The sequence below is a fragment of the Pieris rapae genome, chromosome Z, assembly GCF_905147795.1.
Source record: "Pieris rapae chromosome Z, ilPieRapa1.1, whole genome shotgun sequence".
Taxonomy (NCBI): domain Eukaryota; kingdom Metazoa; phylum Arthropoda; class Insecta; order Lepidoptera; family Pieridae; genus Pieris; species Pieris rapae.
In genome coordinates, this window is record NC_059534.1 from 9,971,444 (window position 1) to 9,994,912 (window position 23,469).

Consider the following 23,469-nt stretch of genomic DNA (forward strand, 5'->3'; position numbering starts at 1 on the left):
ATAATATCACCATACATACACACCATAGATTTATATATCAAAATATAAGAAATCAAAGTATAAACATTTAGAAAAACCCACATATCTATGGTATATGTTAAAAGTTTTAAATTTTTTTTATTATATTAATTCAATCCTAAAGAAAAGTTTATTAATTAAGCCAACATGCCTTAACGCTTTTCATAAATGTGAATTAAATAGTAATAAAAAGCACGATTTAAAGCGTGCTTCAAGGTAACAGTTAATTGCAGACAAAACCAACTGATAAACGACTCTTCAGGCACTCTTTAAACAAGATATATGTTTGTTTGATTACCTTCTGTTACCATGTTAAACATATTCGTGCTGCCAATGTCTATGTCACGTTCACTCTGAGTGTAATTTCGTAGGTGGGAAAACTAGTGTGTTTATTTGTGGTGGTAACTACGCGCGACGCACGCTGTCCACGCGCTCAGCCGAGTTCAGTTGTTTAGTGAGAATTGGTACGGAATAACGCGTTACCCACCGAGCGAGGCTTGGAACGTGGATAATAAATCATATGTGCTAAATATCATGTCTAACAACGAGAAACGGAGGAATGATCTCCTAAAAAACCTGCCTTCCGAAGTTCTTCTTAAAGCGCGCAGCACTCTTTTGTCCTTGAGCACTCTCAAATCTAAAGACCGACAGAAGAAGCAGGATGTTAAAAAGAAGAGTGAGAGACTGAAAAGTAGCAGATCTGAACCAGAGTTCAGTGATATGAGGAAAGTGAAACACAGAAGCCGTATGGATGAACCACCGAGAGAATACGGAGCCAGACCAAGACCATTATCCGTAGGAGCAACCAAGCGGTATGAGGATGATGTGAATTACCATTCAGGAAGTGTGCCCAAGGATCCAACTCCTCTACACCGAAGGTTCGATTCTTCAGACGAAATGTACTGTATCCAATCTCGACTTGTGCTGCCTCCAATAGAACGCCTTCAGGACTTTCAAATGCATGAAGCTAGTGAGAGGCCAAGAAAGAAACTTTCATTTCGCGAGCCTGAAATTGTGGGCACCGGTAGTTCGACCCTCGGCCGTTCCACTAAATTAATGGGTGTTAACAGTTTGACGCGAAGAAACAGGGCATCGAGAAGGAACGAGCATTCCAATGTCGACGGCATCGATTCAGATTTAGAGGTAAGCGTTGCTTCTTAAAAAAATCGTGTTACTACAATGTTATTATGTTGGCAACACTGCGAAGTATTTTTATAGTCATCCCGTGTATGCTACGAATGCGTTTCAGGTATTGTGCAGGTAATTCTCTGACGTTATTCAGGTGTGAAATTACGACTAGTCTCTGTCAAATATTTTATGCCGTAAATAGAGCATGTTGCTCAACGAGTTCATTGGAACTAATAAATCGGAACTCGTCGCAATTAGAACATTATTATTAGAAATCACAATATTTTTTCTTTTAATCAAAAACAGAAACGCCTTGAACGAACACTTTTTCATTTTGTAGTTGTAGTATATAATCACTCATACTATATTGTGTATAAATGTAATGTATTCATGTTCGCTAGTCTAGTTGCAACCAGCTAGTAATAAATACTATAATATGTTTATACACCGATTTTTTTTAAAGTATGACAAAAGACGTAACTAATAATGACTTCATCAGTTTTACATTGTTCTCACATAGTTAATTAACATTATAATAAATTTGCATCTTCTAAAAATCTTGTTGTAAACAAAGAATCCAAACAAGTTTAATGTAATGAAGTCATGATGAACTTAACTCAATAACGGGATGCAATAAATTCAGTTGTGCAGAAGAATGGTTCATTATAACAGTTAACGGATCAAATTTTTCGCTTCGTTAGTGCAACCATTTATTTAGTATTAAGTATATCGTAAATACTTTGTTTTTGATTACTCTACACGTAGAAACGTACAGTGCATTGCGGTATTTGTGGTTAGCGTTAATGTTTTAGAAATATTTTTACACAGAAATAAAATATTCGTATAAGGTTAGGATATGTTTTAAATACTCACTCAACTGAATCGGTATTACTAATAATAATAATAAGAAGCTTTTATTCTTCCACATCCTATTCATATAAATAAAATAAATTAGATATAAATACAATTTTAACCAAGATACGGCCCCTGTCCGGGAGAAGGCCTCCTCTTAATTTATTTTTCGCCGTCGTCATCTCGATCCCGTCGGCCCATCGCTCTATTGGTCTTCCTTTGCTCCTTTTGGAAAGCAGTAACCGAATGGACTGGCCATTCGGTTACTGCTTTAGACCATCTGTCATCTGTATATGCGCTACGTGGCCTGCAAGTATTTGTACAAGACTTGAATAGAAATACAGATTTATTCCTGAACCAATAAGTATTAGTCAATACAAATGATATAAGGTCACGAATTACGATAAGAGCAGTATGCAGGCACAGTAAGTAGTGCCGAAATCACCTCGACACCCACAGTATCACAATTGAGTATTTCTTCTTCTGTTTTTGGTAGTTTGCCGCGCACCACTATGTGGAACCATTAGTTCCCTGAAGTGTTTCGGAACCAATTCGATTCAAGAAAAGAGCATTTCAACTCCCAAAAAGCCGGTAACGAACTTGCGAGCTTCCTGGCAATGAGAGTGTCCATGGTGTCAATAAACATCTGGTGAACCTCCAACCGCCCGTTTGCCTCCTATAGACAAAAATATATATTTTGGATATCTGAAATGAAATTGTAACAGTTAATTCGATTCCAATACAGATCTCCTCATAATAAAATAAAATGACGTATATTTTTTCCTGTCTAAATAATTCGAAATATTACCGCATTAATGTCAACACGTCGAAGCTAAATGGAAATTATAGGACTTGTTTTGAGTGTCGAGACGAAAACACTCGCAATTCACGGAATTGATCTTTGATTAAGAAATATTTACGGTGCGGATATCATCAACAGATATTGTGGTACAGTACATTTTACTTCCTTGGGGTTTAAATATTGTTCACAAGTTTTTGTCTAGTTTTTAGGAAAATACCTTAATTTTAAATAAAATTAATAAAATAATTTACTTACCGAAATTTACATTTGTCTATAAATTCCGAAGCACTGACCCGAAGTGTATAACTACCTGTCAACAGGTAAAAAATGAAAATTCAAAAATGGAACTGTCTTTTTTGCCATTTTGTATGATGACTTGCTGATTAAAAGAGTACCGTCTGTCGTCTTTGCCGATGAGTAGGGATCACTCAAATTGAATGACGTGGAATAAGTGATACCTGTTTCTTCTATTCCAAAATAAATATATTTTATTCTTATAAAAACCGAGTGAGTGACACCTGTGTTCTTTAATGTAAATTAACAAAACATTTACAAAATTACCTTAAGAATTGCAGGTCCGAATTGCAAACGATTTTTTTTAATACAAAAATACTAATCAAATTTTAGAAAAGGTGGACTCATGGGCCCGGGGATATAGGGGATATAAGGGAAGTGAACGTTTCCAAATAAAAATATGTCTAAACCTGCTTTTACCAATTTGTCTACTAGAAATCGGAACTTAAAAAACTTAAAACTATAAAACAACTGTTAGTTTTTAAGTCTACTAAACACCATAAACCAAACGTCAAAGTATTTCAAAATATTTCAAAACGAGATGAGCTCTTATTGTCGAATATTTATTATGATTGTGAGCGAGAAACTGACGTATCGCGGAAGTTTTGAACGTATTTAGGGACTGGCTATATTTAACCGCAAAAAATAGATCAATTTTATTTATTTGGATTACACACAATTTATGAATTTATTTTATTCGCTTCTATTTGTTTATTCAATACTTTTACCTTCTATTTCTTTTAATGCCCATCTTTTGCACATCGTAACTCGTTGACTAATTAATTGCTACATTATGTGGAACGAACGAACACTGAAGTATTTTCTAACCATTTCGATTTAGGATCTTTCACGAAAACTGCTTACCAATTCTCAAATAGCCGGCAACGCGATTGAGAGTCCGCTGGCATTTAGAGCCTCAATGGGCGACGATACTTTCGAACTAATTCTTGTTACAAATCTTCATTACTTCAACCTCCGATGCTATTGTAGTCAGCCGTGCTTATTTTGAATAATTGATGACGATGACTCCCTACCATTACCAGTCGGTGATCTTTAGTTGGTTGAGATTGGACTTATTGGTTCTTTTTGCTGTTGTATTTGACGTGTTTCTGTCCTGCCATATTATTATTATATACAGCTGTAGCCTCTAGCGATAGATTCCCCGTCACTGATTAACTACTAATGCATAATAATTCCCCACTTTGTCTATGAACTATGATTGTTAAAATTAAATAGCTTTAGGCAACCATAGAACATTTAATAAATGTCGAAAAACGAAAAACATGTTCCCCGCTGAATAGTAGTTTGTATTTAAAAAGTTTTACCCGAAGCGAAAATCGAATAATTGCCAACGTTCTCGAGTTTTGACTGTCTGTTCGTCGCTTTAATGTTAAGTTTTACTGTACATATGTGATATAGCGACAATCAGCCTCAAGGCTCCAGCGATACTTCAATCGTCACATTTATTTAGAATGTTTCGAAACAGTGAGAATCGTTTATACATCTAATTCATGTTTATGATCTGGATCAACGTAAGTGGGAATGAGATAAACATATTTGTTATCTGCCATTGTATATTACTATTTCTGTGAAATCGAAGGGTTTGGCTGAAATTTACGTCACTGCATTTCGGTTACATCGTCCATTTGCTTGTTCGCGATCTGTATTTATTTATTGGTGTGCTTACAGGAGTTACTTACGAATGTAACAACTAAGATACTACAATACAAATATATAACACAGCATGCATTAATAATTAAGGAGACAAATATGAAAAATAAATCACATTTGTTCCAATAACAATATAATAAATACTTAATATAATAGTTTAATATTATAACCTAAGAAGCATACAACACTACTACTACAAGGGCAAGTTGAAAGTATTTCGATAAAGTATAATCATTCAGATAGATTTACCTTCGAAGAGGATATTGCCAGAGGATCGGGTGATTATATATATTAAATATTTTAAGCTTAGAAGCCGCGCTTCTGAACGATTCTTAAACTAGTACATCTGAAGTAACGACTGCCTACTTTGAGCAAATTAAATATTTAAGACTATTTTTTGGGCTTCAGAGGCTTGTTAGAATGGGTGTGACTGAAAAGACACAACTGTAAGAACAGACTACCTTATAGACAACGAATTTTGGGTTGTGTTAGAATTATGCTAACTTCAGTACAAAAATAAAAAAAAACCATCGTCATTTGTAGGAATTGTATCGCTTTTTTCACTTTTGTATTTACAAATACTATTGTAAATAGCATTTCATAGAAATATTGGTTGAAATCAAACGTTATGAATGCGTATAATTCGCAAAAGCAACTGAAATTTATTATTCATTGAACTTGTGAAATTTCACCATAAAATCATTTTTAATTATGATAAACGACGTTCCTTTGATAATTGCCGTATTTAATTACTCGTTAATATACAATTAAGTGATTTTATATAAAAATCTAGCTGCCCCTGCGAACTTTGTCTCGTCCCAGTATATTTTTTTTTACTTAGCCTACCGTTTAGGTACATACCAACATATGAAACATTTTCTCTCCATAAATTTTTTTCTCCTAGTTCAAGGAATAAATAAAAATAGAAGTTACTCCTACCATCCTCGAGTTTTGAGCTTAGCAACATATTTTGCGATTAATATATTTTAAAGGGGAATACATGTTTGTGTATGTTTGTAATGGATCTATTGGATCGTATTTTATTATTTCAAAACGTCATAGTGTATTTAACAATATAACTATACTATCATAACTATAACAAAATAACCAGCTTATCAAAAAGACCTTAGTGTTATTACACTGTTTTAAACCAACACAATTTAAAATAAACTACGAAAAAATACATTATAGAAAACAAAATGAATTAGACAGATATACTTTTTATGTAAAAGAACAAATACAAATATAATACTGATCCCTATATACCACAACATTTTTATGAAACGTTTTATTTCAGTCGCATACTAAATATAGCAATATATCAGAGATTTATCTCGTTTATTACTGCAGTTAACATTTATTATTGTTTGATTGACATTCAAGCAGCTCCATACGCGCATAACTGAACATCATTGAATACGTAAAGAGTACATGTTTATCGAAAACATTTATACTTTATTTAAGAGATACATTTTGACTGTAATGTTTGACTGTAAATTTTAATGGTTTCCTCTCTTTGTGTGTAAAGAGTGTGCATTTTATGGTAAAACTTTTATACGGTGTTAAACCTCTGTATAAGATCAAGGCTCTATCGCAACACATATTTCTGTGTCGAGTGTCTCGGGGTGGACTGTGGAGAGCTGGAGAGAGGAGAGCACTGAGGCGCACCGGCCCGTAATACAATTAGTTATGTATATAATTAATTATATATAACATTAAATTAATGTAATTTTTTTGTCTGAAATGGATTACTTGTTATGCGATAAAATATATCGTGTAAATTTTATAATCATGTTCTATACAATTATGTTTGAAAAATTAGCTATGTTTGGATTTCTTTTCTATCGAGCAAAGTTTACATTGTGTATCGATCTTTCAAAATGGATACATAAACGTTATACTTAACTCCTCCATATATTTACCTACTTTAAGAAACGATGACAAAAAATTAAAGAAACTTTTTTGGAGATCGGATAGGTCCTTAATGGTTTATGTAAGCATGCTACAACCTAAGAGCCCTCAGGAATCGAATTCTTTACCGGCATCACGGTCAATGTAACCAATTTGCGCCGAGTATTGCTTTCTTAAAACATTGAATAAACATATTATACAAAAATAATTTTTCTAACGTTTTAATAATATTTTCTGTAAGGTTTCTATTTTTAAATTTTATTACCTATTTTAAAATCAAATATTTAACAGTCTTCCCTAAAACTCAACTAATATACGATTTTCGTCCCAAGCGTAGGCGAGAAGACTACAAAGCTTTTTGTTTTATCGTTTGCGGTGTAAACAGAGATAATGGAACAATGGGAATTTACGTCCAGAACATTAAACTAGTCACGTTTTATATAGCAGGTGAATATTCTAAAGCCAGCAAGCAACCGTGGTCAAAGCTATACCTACAATAAAAATATACAAGTATGTGCTAAATAAAGTATGTTGTAATGTATGATTGCGAAGCTTGGACCTTGAAGGAGGTACCATTAAGAAACTCGACGCCTTTGAAATGTGGTACACCCAAAGAGTCCAAAGAGTCAGGAACGAAGAAGTTCAACAGCGCGGTAAACGAGCCCTAGGACTCAATTTGTCCATTAAAAAGAAGAAGACTGTCATCAATCCGATGTTATGTGAGTACAAGTAGCTCAGTGTTAAACATCAAAAATCCTCTAAATGGTTTAACCTTGGTGTCTTAAGTACCACAATACCTACTTTACTTAGAAATTAAAGAGTTAAGTGATACAATTTGATGTCTACAAATAGACACAAATATATATATTAATATACTAGCGTGGAATGAAACGTAGAATTATTCATATTTCTTAAAGTCGAAAATGGTTCGAGACTGAAGCATTGCAACTTTACACCCTTCGCGTGTCACGTACACAAATATTACATATTGAAAACTTTTACTAGTACTTACCTATTTCAGAAAAAAATTAATCCGTGAAAACTTTAGAATATGTTCACTAATATCCAGTCGCTTTTAGGTTAGGTTCATTTTTACGTGTAATAAGAGTTTTAGATTTGCCGCCAAATCACAAAAACAAATGACAAATGAATGCAATAATAACATTAGTTTACTAAAGAGTTCTAATATTGAAATAAAAAAGTTTTCAGTGGCTAGTTCTAAAAATTTTCGCTACAGCTCAGACCCATTTAGAAGAAAACGGATGCAATGTGAACATTGCATCCGTTTGTTATATCATTTTTATTTCATAGACAAGTCTTCTATAAGACACATGTTATCGATTTGGAGACATGTCGGTTGTTGCGATGCTTTCCTTCACCGTACGGGCTAGTGTTAGGTACGCACTAGAAAGTCCATTGGTGCACTGCCAGAGAACTCCGACCTCTAGAGTGAGAGTCTCTCAAAACTCTCGCTCAACCCGGTTCCTATTCAAATCAAAACTTTACGTTATCTCCTTGACTCTAAAATTATGAATTTCAGAATAATTTCTCTAACAAATACTCAATTATCCTTAAAAAGTTAAGTACTTATTTTTCTATCTGTATCAAAAAGGTATTGTATTTTGACATATGTCGCGCCAAGTCTATGTACTTGTCGTTTATGACAGTGTTTTGTTTTTTTAGAGAAATGACATAAAATTAAGCATATTATTATTCTATATAGCAACTGTAATAAGCATATTTCGACTCTTTCTGCTAAATTGTGTTTAAGCTTTGATAAAAGAGAAGTTTTAAAACAACGCTATTTTTATTATGATTATTTTAGTGTAGGTGTGTACCAAACAATTTGTACCTGTGATGTCAAAGGAATGAGAATGTATTTACTTGCATGTAATGACGTGTTCTTTTAAACAATTTTAAATAGGAAATTTATTTTGATGTCCTGTAGGCATTTATACCAATACATAGAGTTCTCTATCTGTTCGTCAATTTTTTTTCTCAAAAAGGTTTGTTCGTAGACACGTTTCAATTTCTCCGCGATGTTTTTGTTCACCGTACGAGCGGGCGTTCAATGCACATATAGACGGAATGTTTATTGATGCACCACCAATATTTCTAACCTAGTATCCAGGGACGAGATCCATAATTTGGACCTCTGTCAGTTCCAAGTCTGAGTCAGATCTAAATCGTGATAAATTATTCCATATTGTTAAAAAATGCTTACTCTCTTTTCATCAGAGCATAAAAACAATTCGACAGAAGCAAGTTATTAGAAATAATCCTTAATAGCAAAACCTAATTATAATGAACACGGTTTATTATCAAACCATCTATCCTCTCTTAACCTTACCCTAAAAATAACGGCAGTCCAAAATTTTTCCACAAATCTGAAGAAATATAAAGAGTATGGATTTTAATTGTGATTTTTGGAAAACGGCCAGCGATCTCGGATCATTTCTCATTTATTCGTTATATTATGACGGTATCGAAGCCAATTTTTGATTGGTTAATTTCCTTATTTTCCGAGTTTTATTTATTTGACATCTTACCGTGTATTTTAAATAAATATTTACATTGTTAAAACATATAACAAACTATATTCGTAAACATTTTAATTATACAACAACTACAGCCGTAAATGTGAAAGAAATTAGATTTATCCCGAACACCCGAATGTCAAAATACATTTTTGACGTATTTCTAGTCATTGGAGAATCATACTTCATGCCTTTTTGAAAAAAGAAACCCCACATCAATGTTGTACAACTTCTGTATAAAAATCAATTATTTAACAACCAGGACAAAGTCACGTAAATATAAACACGCATTTCACCGATATATAAACAAAATAACACAGAACCACAAAGTAGTTATAATTGGACCCTTTGATGTGTGATTTAAACCGCGAAGTGGATTAAATTGAAATCTGTTTATGTTATTCCCAATAGTTCAGTGTAGAATATATTAATACTATTTACTACTGATTCAATCATGTTATATAAAATTGGGGTTTTGTTTATAGGATTTACGTTATTGTTTCGTGAAACTATGTTAGCTCTAGAACGCTAAATGAGTGTGATTAAGAAAAAATAAGATTTCATTTAAATAAAACTTTAAGAATTCAACATTATTTGGTAAGCTCTATCAAGTGCACAGGCAGTAATAAATGATTAATGCGCCTGATATTAGTATCGGTTACCCTAGAGTTGGAGCTTTTCTCGCTCAACAGATGAGTATCGCAAAGAAGCGAGGAAATGCTGCCAGCGTTACAGGTACACTGTCACAGAGATCGAAATTTTTAAATTTAATTTAATTTCATAATTTTTTTAACTGTAATAAATTTCTAATGATGCAGAATTGATCCAAGTTAAAAAAAACTTTTATAACGACATCGAAGCGACTCATATTTGGCCATAAAACCGATAGTCGTTACAGCCGATGACGTTAAGTACCTAATACAATAGAATTCAGCCGAGACCTTTGATTTTGGTCAATATAACAGCTATGTTGTTCTAAACGATGTTGTCATAAACGGTTTTGACTGTTTGTTTCTTACCTGACTTTGTTTTTGAAAAAAATGTGGGTAACCATATTATGCTTAAGTATAATATAACCTTATTGAACATGAAAACCTCCATCGATTATATTACCCAAAAATATTTCATACATATGTTTTCGGTAAAAAAATGAGCTAGATTATTGTTTCTGAAATATACAGAAAAACTATCCGAAAGAAGTTTCAACCCAAGAGCGATCAATCAAAACCCACAGAGTTTGAATCGCTCCAGCTAATCATGAAAAAGAACATTTCCTTTGTGGCAACTTTGGATAGCGTTATCGAGTTTCAGCAAAGTTTTTTGCTACCATGCGATATTCAATGGTATACAAATATATAGTAGGAGCAATGTGCATCCGTGTATCCATGTGAGAAGCAACGTCTTCTTATTATGCTAAATCATTAATTGTAGTTCGTGAATTAGATATTTTGTTTGTTTACAATTCTATATATTTATTTATTTTAAACATAGTCATGCACATTATGATTGTTTCCGATATTATATTTTTACTAGCCTGCAAGCAGTCTGTCCAGTGCTTTCCTTATTATATTCACAAACGTTGCGTTCGATTGTAGTTGGTTTTAACGGGTGTAATGTGACGCATGACGTCGCGTTTCAACGCATAATGAACTAGAGATTATTTTGACCAATTACAAGCGAGAGCTCACAATTATTTTGGTCTACATTTTCTAGATGACATCGTATACTGATGCAAAAAATACGGTTTGATGGGTTTTGCGATCGCGTAGGTGTAAATAAAATTTTCAAAAGCTCGGATGTACGGTATTAACCCTGAATTAGCTGTTGGGTAAAATAGATACGGTGAAAATGCAATTGCGTTGCGGTTATAAGCAAGGCCGACGTTAATTGAAGTTCAACACTACGATATTGATTGGAGGTGACACATTCGCTGTACTAGCTTTACATTTCTTGTTTGTATTTGATGTCGTGTTGAAACAAATACATGTACATCAAGACTAAGAGTAAGTTATTCTAAAACACTCTACTACTATGATTGACCTTAGACACACGGGAGACTTTCCTATGCAGGAGTATTTTCCAATATCAAATTCTTTTTTTCGGCATACATTAGTCAATAGATATTATATATTCTATATTAATATATTCTCTGAATCTAACCACAGCATACTATACAGTTCAATCTGAAATTACGAAGTATTTTTTTAATAAATTGTTACATTTTGACAAGTCTATTACATTTATATACTTAAGTAAAATAGTAACAGCTCTTTATAAATACCTGTTTGATAGATAGACTTAGCGTTAACATATGGAATATTCGATTGTGGTTTCCTATCATATTTAATATGTGCAAACGCAGAAATTCTAGGAATATTGATATTTTTACAAAGTGTATAACATTCAAATAGATAGAATTAATAGTGTGAAATCAGTACTAGCTCATTTGCTTGGTTAAATCCTGGCTAATTAAACCAGCTTAGCGAACGACCTTTTCGAAGCGACTTCACTGCCCCGAGGATATCCGTTTGTTAGCAAGCCTCACTCACTTCGTGCAGCATTCCAGCACTGATTGATTCCTTATGCTGAAACTTCTGCACAAGATACTGTCGTGCCAAGGATAAAGTGATCTTTAATAAGACATTTTCTCGTTTAGTAAGTTAACTCAACCTGTAAATAATACCCAATCCCTCTTTCGCTCCGGTTCGTGTTTTCTTCTTCATAGGATACAGACTATTAAAAAAATTTATGGGTGCGATAGGATCTATCAACAGTAACATGCCGTTTATAGTTTGCATAAAGAACTAGGGAATCTTTGCCAAAGTTTGATAAGTTTTAATTGATGTGATTACGAGACTACACAAGCCCTCAGATTTAGGGCCGAGATTGATCGCTGCGCCACTCGTATGTCACAATCTATTAGAAAACGGATATCTTAAACACTAACGTCTCGAATATCGATCTGATCACGAAGGTAACAATTTTGACAGTAAATACGTTCTCATCCGTGCCAGTGTTTTTTAGAGAATTGTAGTTTTTATTGATACTGTTAAGTCGTACGAATTCTGTATAACATTAATTTCGTTATACGTAATAAACAAAAAAAAAATCACGCAACAACTTAATAAGTCTTGGATTGCGATAATTGGTATTTTATGTATGTAAGTTGATCAAGTCAATGGTGATTTTCATTTACCTTTACCTTCTCTATATCCATACAAAATGTGAAGGAGTAAAGAAAATTAAAATTTTCTTTTGAAAAATCCATCCATTCCATCAGTATTTTCTTAAACCGACTTTACAGATAACTGTTTTTTCGTTTTAAACTTTGACAGTGACCACCCCTTACGCGAGCGCTTTGCCCTTGAATAAGGCAGTTTCTTTTATCTATGTGTATGTATAATTTATATTTTTTTATACATAAATCATATCCAAGTACTTTTATTTATCTTGTGTTTCAATGAGATTTATATATCCCGTTATAAATCCAAATCCGCCTACGACAACACGAAAACTAATTATAAAGATCGAAGATTGGATTAGCTTCGTGTATTTTTAACGCCCGCGTAAAATGCATTAATTTTTAATCAATATCGTTTCAGCTGTATAGTTTACTATAATCTTTTATACAAGATTAGCTTAGGTTTTGTACAGGACGTTAGGATAATTTTAAATGTCTAGTAGTTGACAAGACTATGTTAAAGTTATATGTATAAGTAAACCTTTTTTCCGCCAACGATTACTTTACAAATATATACTGACGTTTATCTGTATTTCTCTTAAGTCGGCACTCAATATCTGACCGACGTGGTCAGCCAGGAAGCATCTCGAGAGGACCATCTGTTTCTATTGGCCTCTGTTTTGTTAGAGTATAGTTTTGAATATGATGACGTTATTTGACCGGTCCATCAAGTTGGTGAACGGTCACGCTATCTTATGCCTTCTATGTAACCAACTACGATCATATTCTACGAATTCTCATCGCCTTTGCACATTGTATGGCCGAAATCAGATACAAAACGCTACCTGCATATGATAAAGCAGGCGAGTGTAATATTAACAAGCCTAATGTTAATTGCAAGCCTTTTACAAATAATATGTTGCATTTATAAGTAATATGATATCATGGACATTCATGAATAGCAGTATCGTTCATGATCTCGCAGAGACTTGGACGGACTTTTAGAGACACGAAATTTGTATACCAATGATGTATCGGCTTAATTCCTCTCTCCGTTCTCTGTTACTCGAAATGCACCTTGGAACAGCCCCAATTCCGTTTGTGTGATCTTCCATATATTTTGAGTCTGTGGCAACTTGAGACCATACGATACACATATTTCCAGTTCTTCTTGTCTATTATATACGCCTGATTTGAGAAATTATGATAAATGTATATCGAATCTAATCTAGTCTCCCGGCTGACTGACCACGATTAACTGAAAAACTAAATATCCAATGGATTCCTGAGGAAGTTAAAGGAGAATATTTATATATGGTTTATGATTTAAATTTGAGTATGTTTATCACTATGTGATTTAACTGAAATATAATGAATATAAATTATGAAGTCACAAAATATCTTGCCAAAAACACGAAATTGCGTCAGTGAAGTTGTTGGAAGCTAATAAATGTGATTTGATTTCAACAGTATTCATTACTAGGCCCCGCGATATTAAAAAAATAAATTTCGACTTAATATATTTTTTACTAAGCTTTTTTATTACATACCAACATTTAGAACGTCTTGCTACGCTTTCCCATAGAAACGTAGGCTTGCACGCTTTTCCGGATAAAAACTAGGTGCTAAATAAAACTAAAAATATATTTTTACGATTTTTCACTCCGAAAAACCCGTCTTCAGAATAAAAAACAACCTTATTGGTTCAGCTGTGTTCGAGTTTACGGTTGAACAACATATTTTGCTATTAATTTTTATTTACATACCGATAAACTCGCAATGTTTTTTTATTTTAAGAATATATCGTCATAACATTCTTAATAACAATAAAACATTTTCTTCGGAATTTATTAGGGCAACTGTGAAAGTTGTCTGCACAAAATCCGGGTAACGCATAAAAGTTGTAAATTTGTTAGTGCGATAACTTTTAACATTGCCACTCCTTAGTTGTATGCGACTTTTCATAGTCCATTAATTTTTGACAGTTTGCATAAAATTTCTTGGATATTTATTTCTTTAACTGCAATTTTTTTATAAATACAATATAGTACAAAAAATATACAGTGTCTTAAACATGTACTGTGTGTATGACTTCTACTACCTCTCACCACTTTTTTCCATCCCGGGCATCACATACCCAACTGTGGTCATCATCACCCTCGTATCGACGGAACTTTTTACCTTATTTTCACATGTTATGGTTGCCATTCAGTTGCATTTCGTCCATACCCTACGACAATTATGATAATTGTATGTAAATAAGCCGCTCCACATGTATGTATTTAATACAGGAGATCGTTCACCTACTTGCCTAATTCTCTGTCAGTCTCTGCCTGTTAGTCATAGTCATAATATCTTTATTCATTTAGGTAAACATGTACACTTATGAACGTCAAGGAAAACAAATTAAATTAATCGTAAATTTACATTTACCACCAGTTCGCAAGTCAAGGGCGTGACTCGCCCCTGTTCTAGCTGAAGGTATTGCTGTACTCCACAGTTTCATGGCAGTGATAGGTGTATTAGGTTAAAGAAAAGAAGTGAGGCTACTGTCTTATTTAGTTTAGTTCAGCATGAGTAAAAGCTTCGGGGCCAGCCTTCTTATTTACCTTTTTCAAATATTTGATTTGCCATTAGCTCGGAGCCCGTTAATCTTCCATTTATATTAAGAAATATTGTTGCTTTTATAGTATCATAAATTTAAAAATCTTTTCAGAGTCAAGCTATGCGTATAGTACGCACTGTCGGCCAAGCTTTCGAGGTATGTCACAAGATGCAGACACCAGAACAGGCAGCGTCTTCTGCGGCTGACGAACAGGTCTCTGTGCATGCCAGCGAAGCGGGTACATCTAAAGGTAAAAAGACTATTTATTATTAAATCCACGTTGTATAGACGCCATTTCACAGGGAATACATAAATGAGGGTAGAAGGGTAGTCACTAGTGCCGCCTCATTAAACATCATAGGTAAAAAATTTGGCTAAATTCGCCCCAAATTTACGAATTTCCTGTGATTGATGATATCATGCAAAAGTCTGTCGATTAGAGTTTAACTACCAAAATGTAATATCACCTTAATTATTATTTTATTGCGGTGGTTCTAACTGGTTTTTTTGGTTGATTTAACATCCGTTATTACTAAGAGTTTCATATGTATTGTATTTTCAAGATATGTCTATATCACCCACTAATATTCATCTTAAACCGTTATATGTTTTTATGTATAAAAATATTGGATTTAAAATAAACTAATCATTTAACACAAATCTCTCCCACTCTCGAAGAGAACTGTTGCGAAGTTGTATAACATTTTGTAATTAGCTTAAAACCTTTACTTACTATATTATTATTTACCGCAGTAAAGTGAATATCTGCCAGTATGTATTTCGTGGTAATCATGAAATATTCAATTGCAATTACCAGTAGTTATTGATAATGATGATAAATAATAATCTGCGAGCTTTCAATGGTCGAATTTTTAACTCCACCTTCCGCCACCTTCCGTGGTCAGCAATCCATACAAAGCTGTGTGGTATCATAATCGACAGACTTTTTTATAAATTCGTACTGTTATAACTGCTACTGCGAAAATTTCATTCTGAGCGAATTTACAAGCGGCGAATTTTTGTTATTAATTAAGACAGCATTAGCGATATGTGTTTTTTAAACATTTTGGTGACGCAGATTTAGGTGAGAAGTGTGTGACTTTGTGATGCTTATATATTTTTTTAGATTTTTTTTATGAAAAATGTCTAATCTAATCTCAGCATGTATATATTATAAATTGTGTTAATATACCAAACAGATGGCATACGCGTATTTATTGTGAAAACAATGTTTTATATGTGAGACTAGATCAACTAATGAACTTGGTATCCTTCATATTATATTTGTATCAAATTTAACACTTTTATATATGCCAACGAGACCTCATATAGTTATAAAACTACAATTTCTGAAGACATCTAAAAACATAGGACAACAAAGATTTTTAATTTAAAATCACAAAGACATCGATCACACCCAAGTAGGCACAGGAAAATTTAATTGTCGTTTTAGTATATAAATCGTCTCACGGCCCAGTCATTCTCGATTTGTAGCGAGACAATCTTGTACAAAACAGACTTCTATGGCAATGCCTATAGAAGTTCAGTACATTTATCATAAACCTACAACTGAGCAATTCCATTCAATCGATAATGAAAAGATTACATGGACGTACTGACTGAACGTTATATCAATGAATTTACTATGGAGCATGCAAACCGCTCTTTACGAGAAATGTATTGGGAGTTGCAACACCATCCGCCTAATTAAAAGCATCCTAAAGCCGATGATACAATCTCGGATTATAAGATACGTTTCAACTTCCATTGTATTAAAACAATTTATTTACTTAATCCTTATGATCAATAATGGTAGGATTCTAAGTGCTTCCGTTATATACCACCGTTACACTATTTGTATTTCTAAATAGTGAGTTTCATATAAGTGTAATTAGTTACATTTGACAGACGGTTTGATGTCCAATTGAACGTTTAAAACGTAAAGAACTCCTAAAAAGGAATATCCTACTTGAAAGGACAATGATTCCATATTTAAAATGAGTTTACGTAAATTACGATCAAGACGTTATCGTATACGTATCGTGTATGACCGGCTTTAGAAACGGAAATAGAGTTATAACACCATGGTTTTGGTTTTATTTCACGCTGCAATAGCGCGTGGGTCATTGGGCGTACCATCGTAAATCTAAAAGCGATTTGTGCCAACTATTTGAATCATAATTACTTATTGAGAGACATCCTTCAACTAGACGGCAGTTAAACTGTTAACTGTAGATGTTTTATTGCCACTTGCTCCATACATAAAGTTTACTTAAATAAATATAATCTTAAAAACATCATTTTACGAACCGTCTTAGACAAGTATTTCTTGGACAAGTTGGAGTGTGATTGTTTCATATATATTGAAGAGATAACAATTCAATCATCTCTCTTCAATCTGTATTTTGAATTTCTCTTTCTGTCTTTAGTTTTACTCAATTAAACCTCAAAGTGTTTAGTTGGTCATTTAATTTATAATGTTTTAACAATAAAAAAGACATCAATCGAGCAATGTATCATCATTTAGAAGTTACGAGAAATTGTAAAACAAATATCATATAGAAATTATGATTATCTGTCATTTTATTCCGTGTAAATTTCACCTAATGCGATTAGACGCCTCTCAACCCTGTTTAATTAGAAGAAGACGAACATACAAAACGATTCCGAGGGTGGCGCTTTTCAAATGTCAAAAACAAAAAGCGATCAATTTTAAACGACATACTATGATGTATTTGACATTAGAAACTAATCGGACAAGAGTACAATGACATATTGATTATATTTTATACACAACTGTACTTACACTGATATAATACTGATAACAACAGATTAAAGGATCATCATCTTCAAAATACAGCAAAATATGGGCTTTAATAACATTTAAAAACAATTTCTGATTATTATATAGTGACTATAGATCCAACAGAAATATGTTTTTTTTATTACAATTATAAAATTCAAATATATGCAAGATGGCGTCGCACCGGTTCCTATGCTTATTCAAGTGTTTTATTTATTTATTTATTCGGAAACCACACAGAAATTTCATAGTTAATTATCGTACACAAATACGTCGAAAATAAAATCGTACAAAGATTATAAGCTAAAAACGTATTTAAAACGCCAGAATATTTAATTAAAATCGTTTAATTAAAATTCGAAATATCCATAATAAAGGAAACTAACGGTTATTACCACAGATTTAAAATAAATAAGTAAATATTTTTTTCATTTATCTGCGGTCTTTTGCCTGTACCTGACTCAGCATATTGCGTTAACATTGTGATAATTATTTAAAGATTATAACTGAAATTTGTTATACTTGAACTTGGAAATTAGAGAACGCCATTACCGCTTCACAATCGACCACTTGGAGGTCCTTCTCCACGGCATCTTTCCAGCGATACCTAATCAGCCGACGGATCGATCAGTATTCCACAATACGCTTTTTTAATACTCCGAGCATCTCAAAATGTTCAACAGTCATTTTGTTTCACTGATTATGTTACCTTTCTTTAACGTGATTTTTTCCGTTATTGGAATTTTCTTGATGCACTTTGCTTCAGGAATTGCGTGATGTTTTTTTTTTGAAGACTACATAATAAACAAAAACTCATTTACATCGTTATAATAAATGCCAGAATAAAGATATTTTTAGCCCTTGCATATGCCGAAAACGTTAATTATTTTAGTGTGGTTCTTGAAAAATTTGTCCTCACTCTAATAAAGCCAGTGCCGAGGAAATCCAGTTAAGAAGGGTTTATTGGCTGTTAAATTACATCCTGACAGAGTACTTTTGTTTCTTAATAAATCTTGCTTTATTAGTTTGAAAAATATGATGAAAGTTAGGTAAATGTCGGTATTTTCTCTGAACATTAAATTTAAAATCCAAAGCGGAAATGTCTGTTACAAGAGACTTTAAGATGAATATATTGTACTATCTCTCAATTTGGCGAATTGCCTGCAAGATCAAATCAAGCAATATTTATTTATAAAACGTTAAAAAACATAAAATCTAATTAAAAATTAGACATAGATTATTAGATTTTTGGGACTAAAGGTACTAAAAGGATACTCTGCGCCATTCTTTTTAATCATCAAGTGTGCTCGTAAGCAACTAACACCATTATACCTTGCGATATATGGAAACATATTATTTTTCTATAAAATACTCGAAAAGGAAAATCACCTAATCAGATTTTACCAGAGTGTCCATGGGCGGCGGTGTCACTTAGCATCAGATGTGCCTCCTGCCCGTTTGCCCCTGTTCTCTCTGGTGTAGAAAAATTGAATCTGGCAGTCCTAAATTTTATTTTACTCTATATACTATCAGTGTGAACTATTTTCAATATTTTCCTCTATCTATCAGTATGGTCTTAAAGTTATATTTAGTACTATAATGACAACTGTCAGTCAGTCAGTATAGTAATAAAAAATCTTGGCGATTAAAAAGAATGGCGAAGAGTTTATTGCCAGTTCTTCTCTTCCGTACTACGTCCTTGATTTGAAAGTGGCAGTAAATTTTGTTAGTGTACATTGTGTTACACATTAAGAAATGATTTTTGACTTTGACTTTATTTTACACATGACAACAAAAAACCGCTGCTTTAGCGGTAAACATTCATGGCATTGAACATCATACAATGCTAGTGCGACGAAATGACTTGGCACAAGTTTATAAATAAAATAAGTTTAGTATTAGTTGAATCAAATTATTACCTTATATTTTTTCCGAGTGTATATTATACAATTGTTATAACTAATGATGGTTTATTGACGTTAATCACTTATTGATTGCGTTTTATTATAGACCAATATATCCGCCTTATCTACCTGATATGCTTGTTCCTAACTAAGAGTTCTACCACGTTTATCTTCACCGTACGCATAAGAGTTAAGCACAGAAGTAATTTGTACACAACTGGGAATGCTTAGCCTCTCAGTAGCAAGTCGCTTGCTTGAACCTCTAAACCAGCACTATTTTATTTCAGGTGCCCTAACGATTCATGTAAAACATGTCTAAATTCCATTGTGACTTGGGAATATAATTAGGGTTTATGGCCGCTTTTATGACGTCCAACGAAACAGCTGCTTTGTACGTCATGTATGACGTAATTTTCATAATGATGAATTTAATGAACTCGTTTCTAATACAACGTGTAAAGATGCCGCGTTTTTACGATGTTTTCTTAATAATGGTAGCCTAGTATTTGCTTAATTATAAGATTTAATTAGTTTAATTAAATAGTTTAATTAGTCGTCAGAAATGGACAAGTATTACTAATGAATGGCTCCGAGAGGTAGTCAGGCTAGACAAGAGTTGCCCGGGATAGTAATCAGTGAAACTAAAAATAAATAAGTAAAAAGAGAGGACGCCCACAAAAAATCTGAGTTGATGAAACATAAGAGAAGATTGGAAAATCGTCGGGAAATCGAGATAAAAATACTAATGTAATATTAAATGTAATGTAGTATATTTTTTATAAATAATTAATATAAATCGCGGACACCTTGTAGACCATATATTTTGTCATCTGTTGTATTGTATTTCAAAGTATGGTACGGGCAAGGAAATAATTATAAAGTTTTTCTTTATTAACATAATTACTTATCATACAAAATGAGGATAAAAACGTGTTATAATAGTAGCTCTACAAAACCCCCGATGCATCTAGAAATTACTTTTAAATTTTATGAATATAAATTCATTTGTTGAAATAGATTGAGCTTCCCTGCTGGGTTCTATATGCCTGATAAATATAAAATTCATGAAATGGATTCAACAAGAATATTACGAAAAATATTACTGAGAAACCGTGTGACTTCTCATATGTAAATTATGTGCTTCAAATAAAAGGGATAAATATGATGATAATAAGAAATTTAAATATTTAAAAAAAAAAATATTAAAATATTTTAATCGTTAAAAAAATATTCACTAATTAATAATTGAGAAATTAGATTAAAAATCTTTTACTAAAATAGTATTTTACCCTCCGGAAATTAACAAACAAAAATCTGACATAACATAGTTTATCAGTGTCTGAGAAACTATTTCCATGCGTCAATTACTACAGAAAATGATATAAGATGGCCGCCAGGGAGCTGTCATCAATCTCAGTAAATTGAGTATTAAAACATTTTTCTAAAATAAACCACAGAAGTATTACTCAAGTTTTGTTAAATAAACTTTAACAGCTTCTCCACATAAAATTATACGGAAAATACACGAAGAAACTTAAATATTACTTGAACATAAAATTTAATATAGAAGTGTTAAAAAAGGAATTAAAAATGAAGAATCACGATAATTTGAACTTACAAATCGTAAAAGATATATACTAATGTTAGATATAATTTACTTATATACTAGCGGATCCGACAGACGTTGTCCTGTCTACACGTCTTTAATTTCAACATTTCAATTTTTAATAAGCCATTTTGATGAAAATTATTATTCAAATGTTATGACAATATCTATGATACTATACGATCCAGCACATGGTCACACACGATATAACACAATGATAACAAAACTTTTTTTAAATTTCGGGACAGACTAAAATTAAAATTCGAATATTATTTAAAATTTGACACTGCGATGGTCTGTCGGATCCAATGTAAAACATTCCAAAATCAACAACAACTAATAAATTGAAAATTAATTAAAAAAAACATTGTCCAGCGGACAAAATTGTGAATCTAAACCATTCCCAGATCCCCTTGAACACACACAAAAAATTTCGTCTAAATCGGTCCAGTCGTTTAGGAGGAGTTCAGTCACATACGCACGCACACAAGAAATATATATATTAAGATACTGTACGTCAATTATGATGAAAGTAAGATTTCACTCATTTTGACTACGAACTATACTAATGACAATGTTCCCGGTGCAGTGGTGCTGAAATTTTAAACATTTTGGTTGCAACGCGCTAAAGTCATGCGTTCCTGACACGGAAGTATTTAAATTTTTAGGTACATGAATGTGTTACTTATTACCTTTGTTTCACTTATCATCTACAGTCAGAATATAATTTATATGTTTTGTGTTATTTAATACGAGTTAGTCTTCATATGGATTAAATACCAAAGTGACTCGTGATATTCGTCGTGTTGAAATCTTTGTAGACAAATTATAAATTTTAGTACATCACCCATGTTTTGAATGATTCAATACATTTCAATTGGGTTTAATTACTTTTAGTGTAATTTTTGTATGATAGTAGAAAAAAATATCTTGACTTCATTGATTGATTACAGAGAGCCTTAATTTCGTAATAAAATTAATTCATTTAATAGCTGTAAGCGCATACATAACAGCGTTAACAACTGTACTCACTGAAACTCTGTGTGAGGGTACTTCAAGGGAAGAGATTACCGATTCAAAGAAGACACTTGAGACTTCTATATAAGTATCCATAAGTGCGTCCTCCTATTTCACCATACCTCCTGCTGACCTGAGCTGAAAGATCTTTGACAATCTAAGGCAAATCTTTGTTTTTAATTTATAATATTATTATTTATTACTAGATGTCATGTGGAACATGGTGTAATGGTTGCAGCTTACAAACCTTGTGTAAAACAAAAATTGAATTTGGCGATTAAAAAGAGTGGCGGAGAGTTTATTGCCAGTTCTTCTCATTCGTTCTACGCCATTGATTTGAGAACTGGCAGTAAATTTAAAATTAGAAGCATTCAATGTTTATTTCTATATTTGACGTTCATACGTGTACATTGTGTTACCTTATACCTACACTGACGGACTCATAAACTGCATCAAAGTAAAAAATGACTTTGAAATAAATATTATAACGAAGTATGCAAACTTTATACACAGATTTAAATGGAAACGTCTAGATTGGTTCGTTTACTTTAAAACAGCGTAGGGTCATATCCTTAAGTTGAAGTTTGTCTACTGGAAAGGACCTTAAAACTTTTTTGAAGAAAAACTGAAATTTAAAGAAAGTTGGTTTAATTAAAAAATTGGTTTTAACAATAGACACAAACTTTATGCAAGGGGTTTTTTATAGTTTAATAAGGTGTATTACCTCCACGAGCTCTTATTATGGAATCTAAACGGTTCCGCATAGATTTGATTAGGATTTTACATCTTACAGAATATTGTCCCATTCTTCTGAAAGTGCCGTTCTTAGTTGTGCCACTGTCGTAGGCACAGGATTTCCCGGATATACAGCTCTTTTTAGATTTTCCCAAAATTGCTCAATTGGATTAAGATTCAAGCTGCGTGCTGGCTAATTGATTGTACGTATCCTAACCTCTTCGCAATATTATCGAACTTGTGCAGCACTTCATTAAGTTTTGATGTTAACTGACGTGAGGAAACGATTTCGCAGGAAAGTTGTAACAATAAATCGGTCATTACGACCGGTGGTTGCTCGAGTTCTGCCTGTACCACGTCTCCTTTGATAAGAACCTGTCTCCACATCCTTCTATATATCCTAGA

General features: G+C 32.8%; 1 protein-coding gene across 5 annotated transcripts in view; it reads left to right on the forward strand.

Moving 5' to 3' along the window:
* Positions 1 to 23,469, forward strand: part of LOC110997605 (dystrophin-like protein 1) — a 141,688-nt gene that overhangs the window by 80,552 nt on the left and 37,667 nt on the right. For 2 of the 5 annotated variants that reach the window (XM_045633989.1, XM_045633986.1), the window contains exon 6: positions 15,111 to 15,249. In XM_045633989.1, coding sequence (XP_045489945.1) covers positions 15,111 to 15,249 — 139 coding nt within the window. Of the gene's footprint in view, positions 1 to 439; positions 1,162 to 15,110; positions 15,250 to 23,469 lie in introns of those variants that run through there. The other 3 variants (XM_045633985.1, XM_045633988.1, XM_045633987.1) reach the window with 3 other exon arrangements.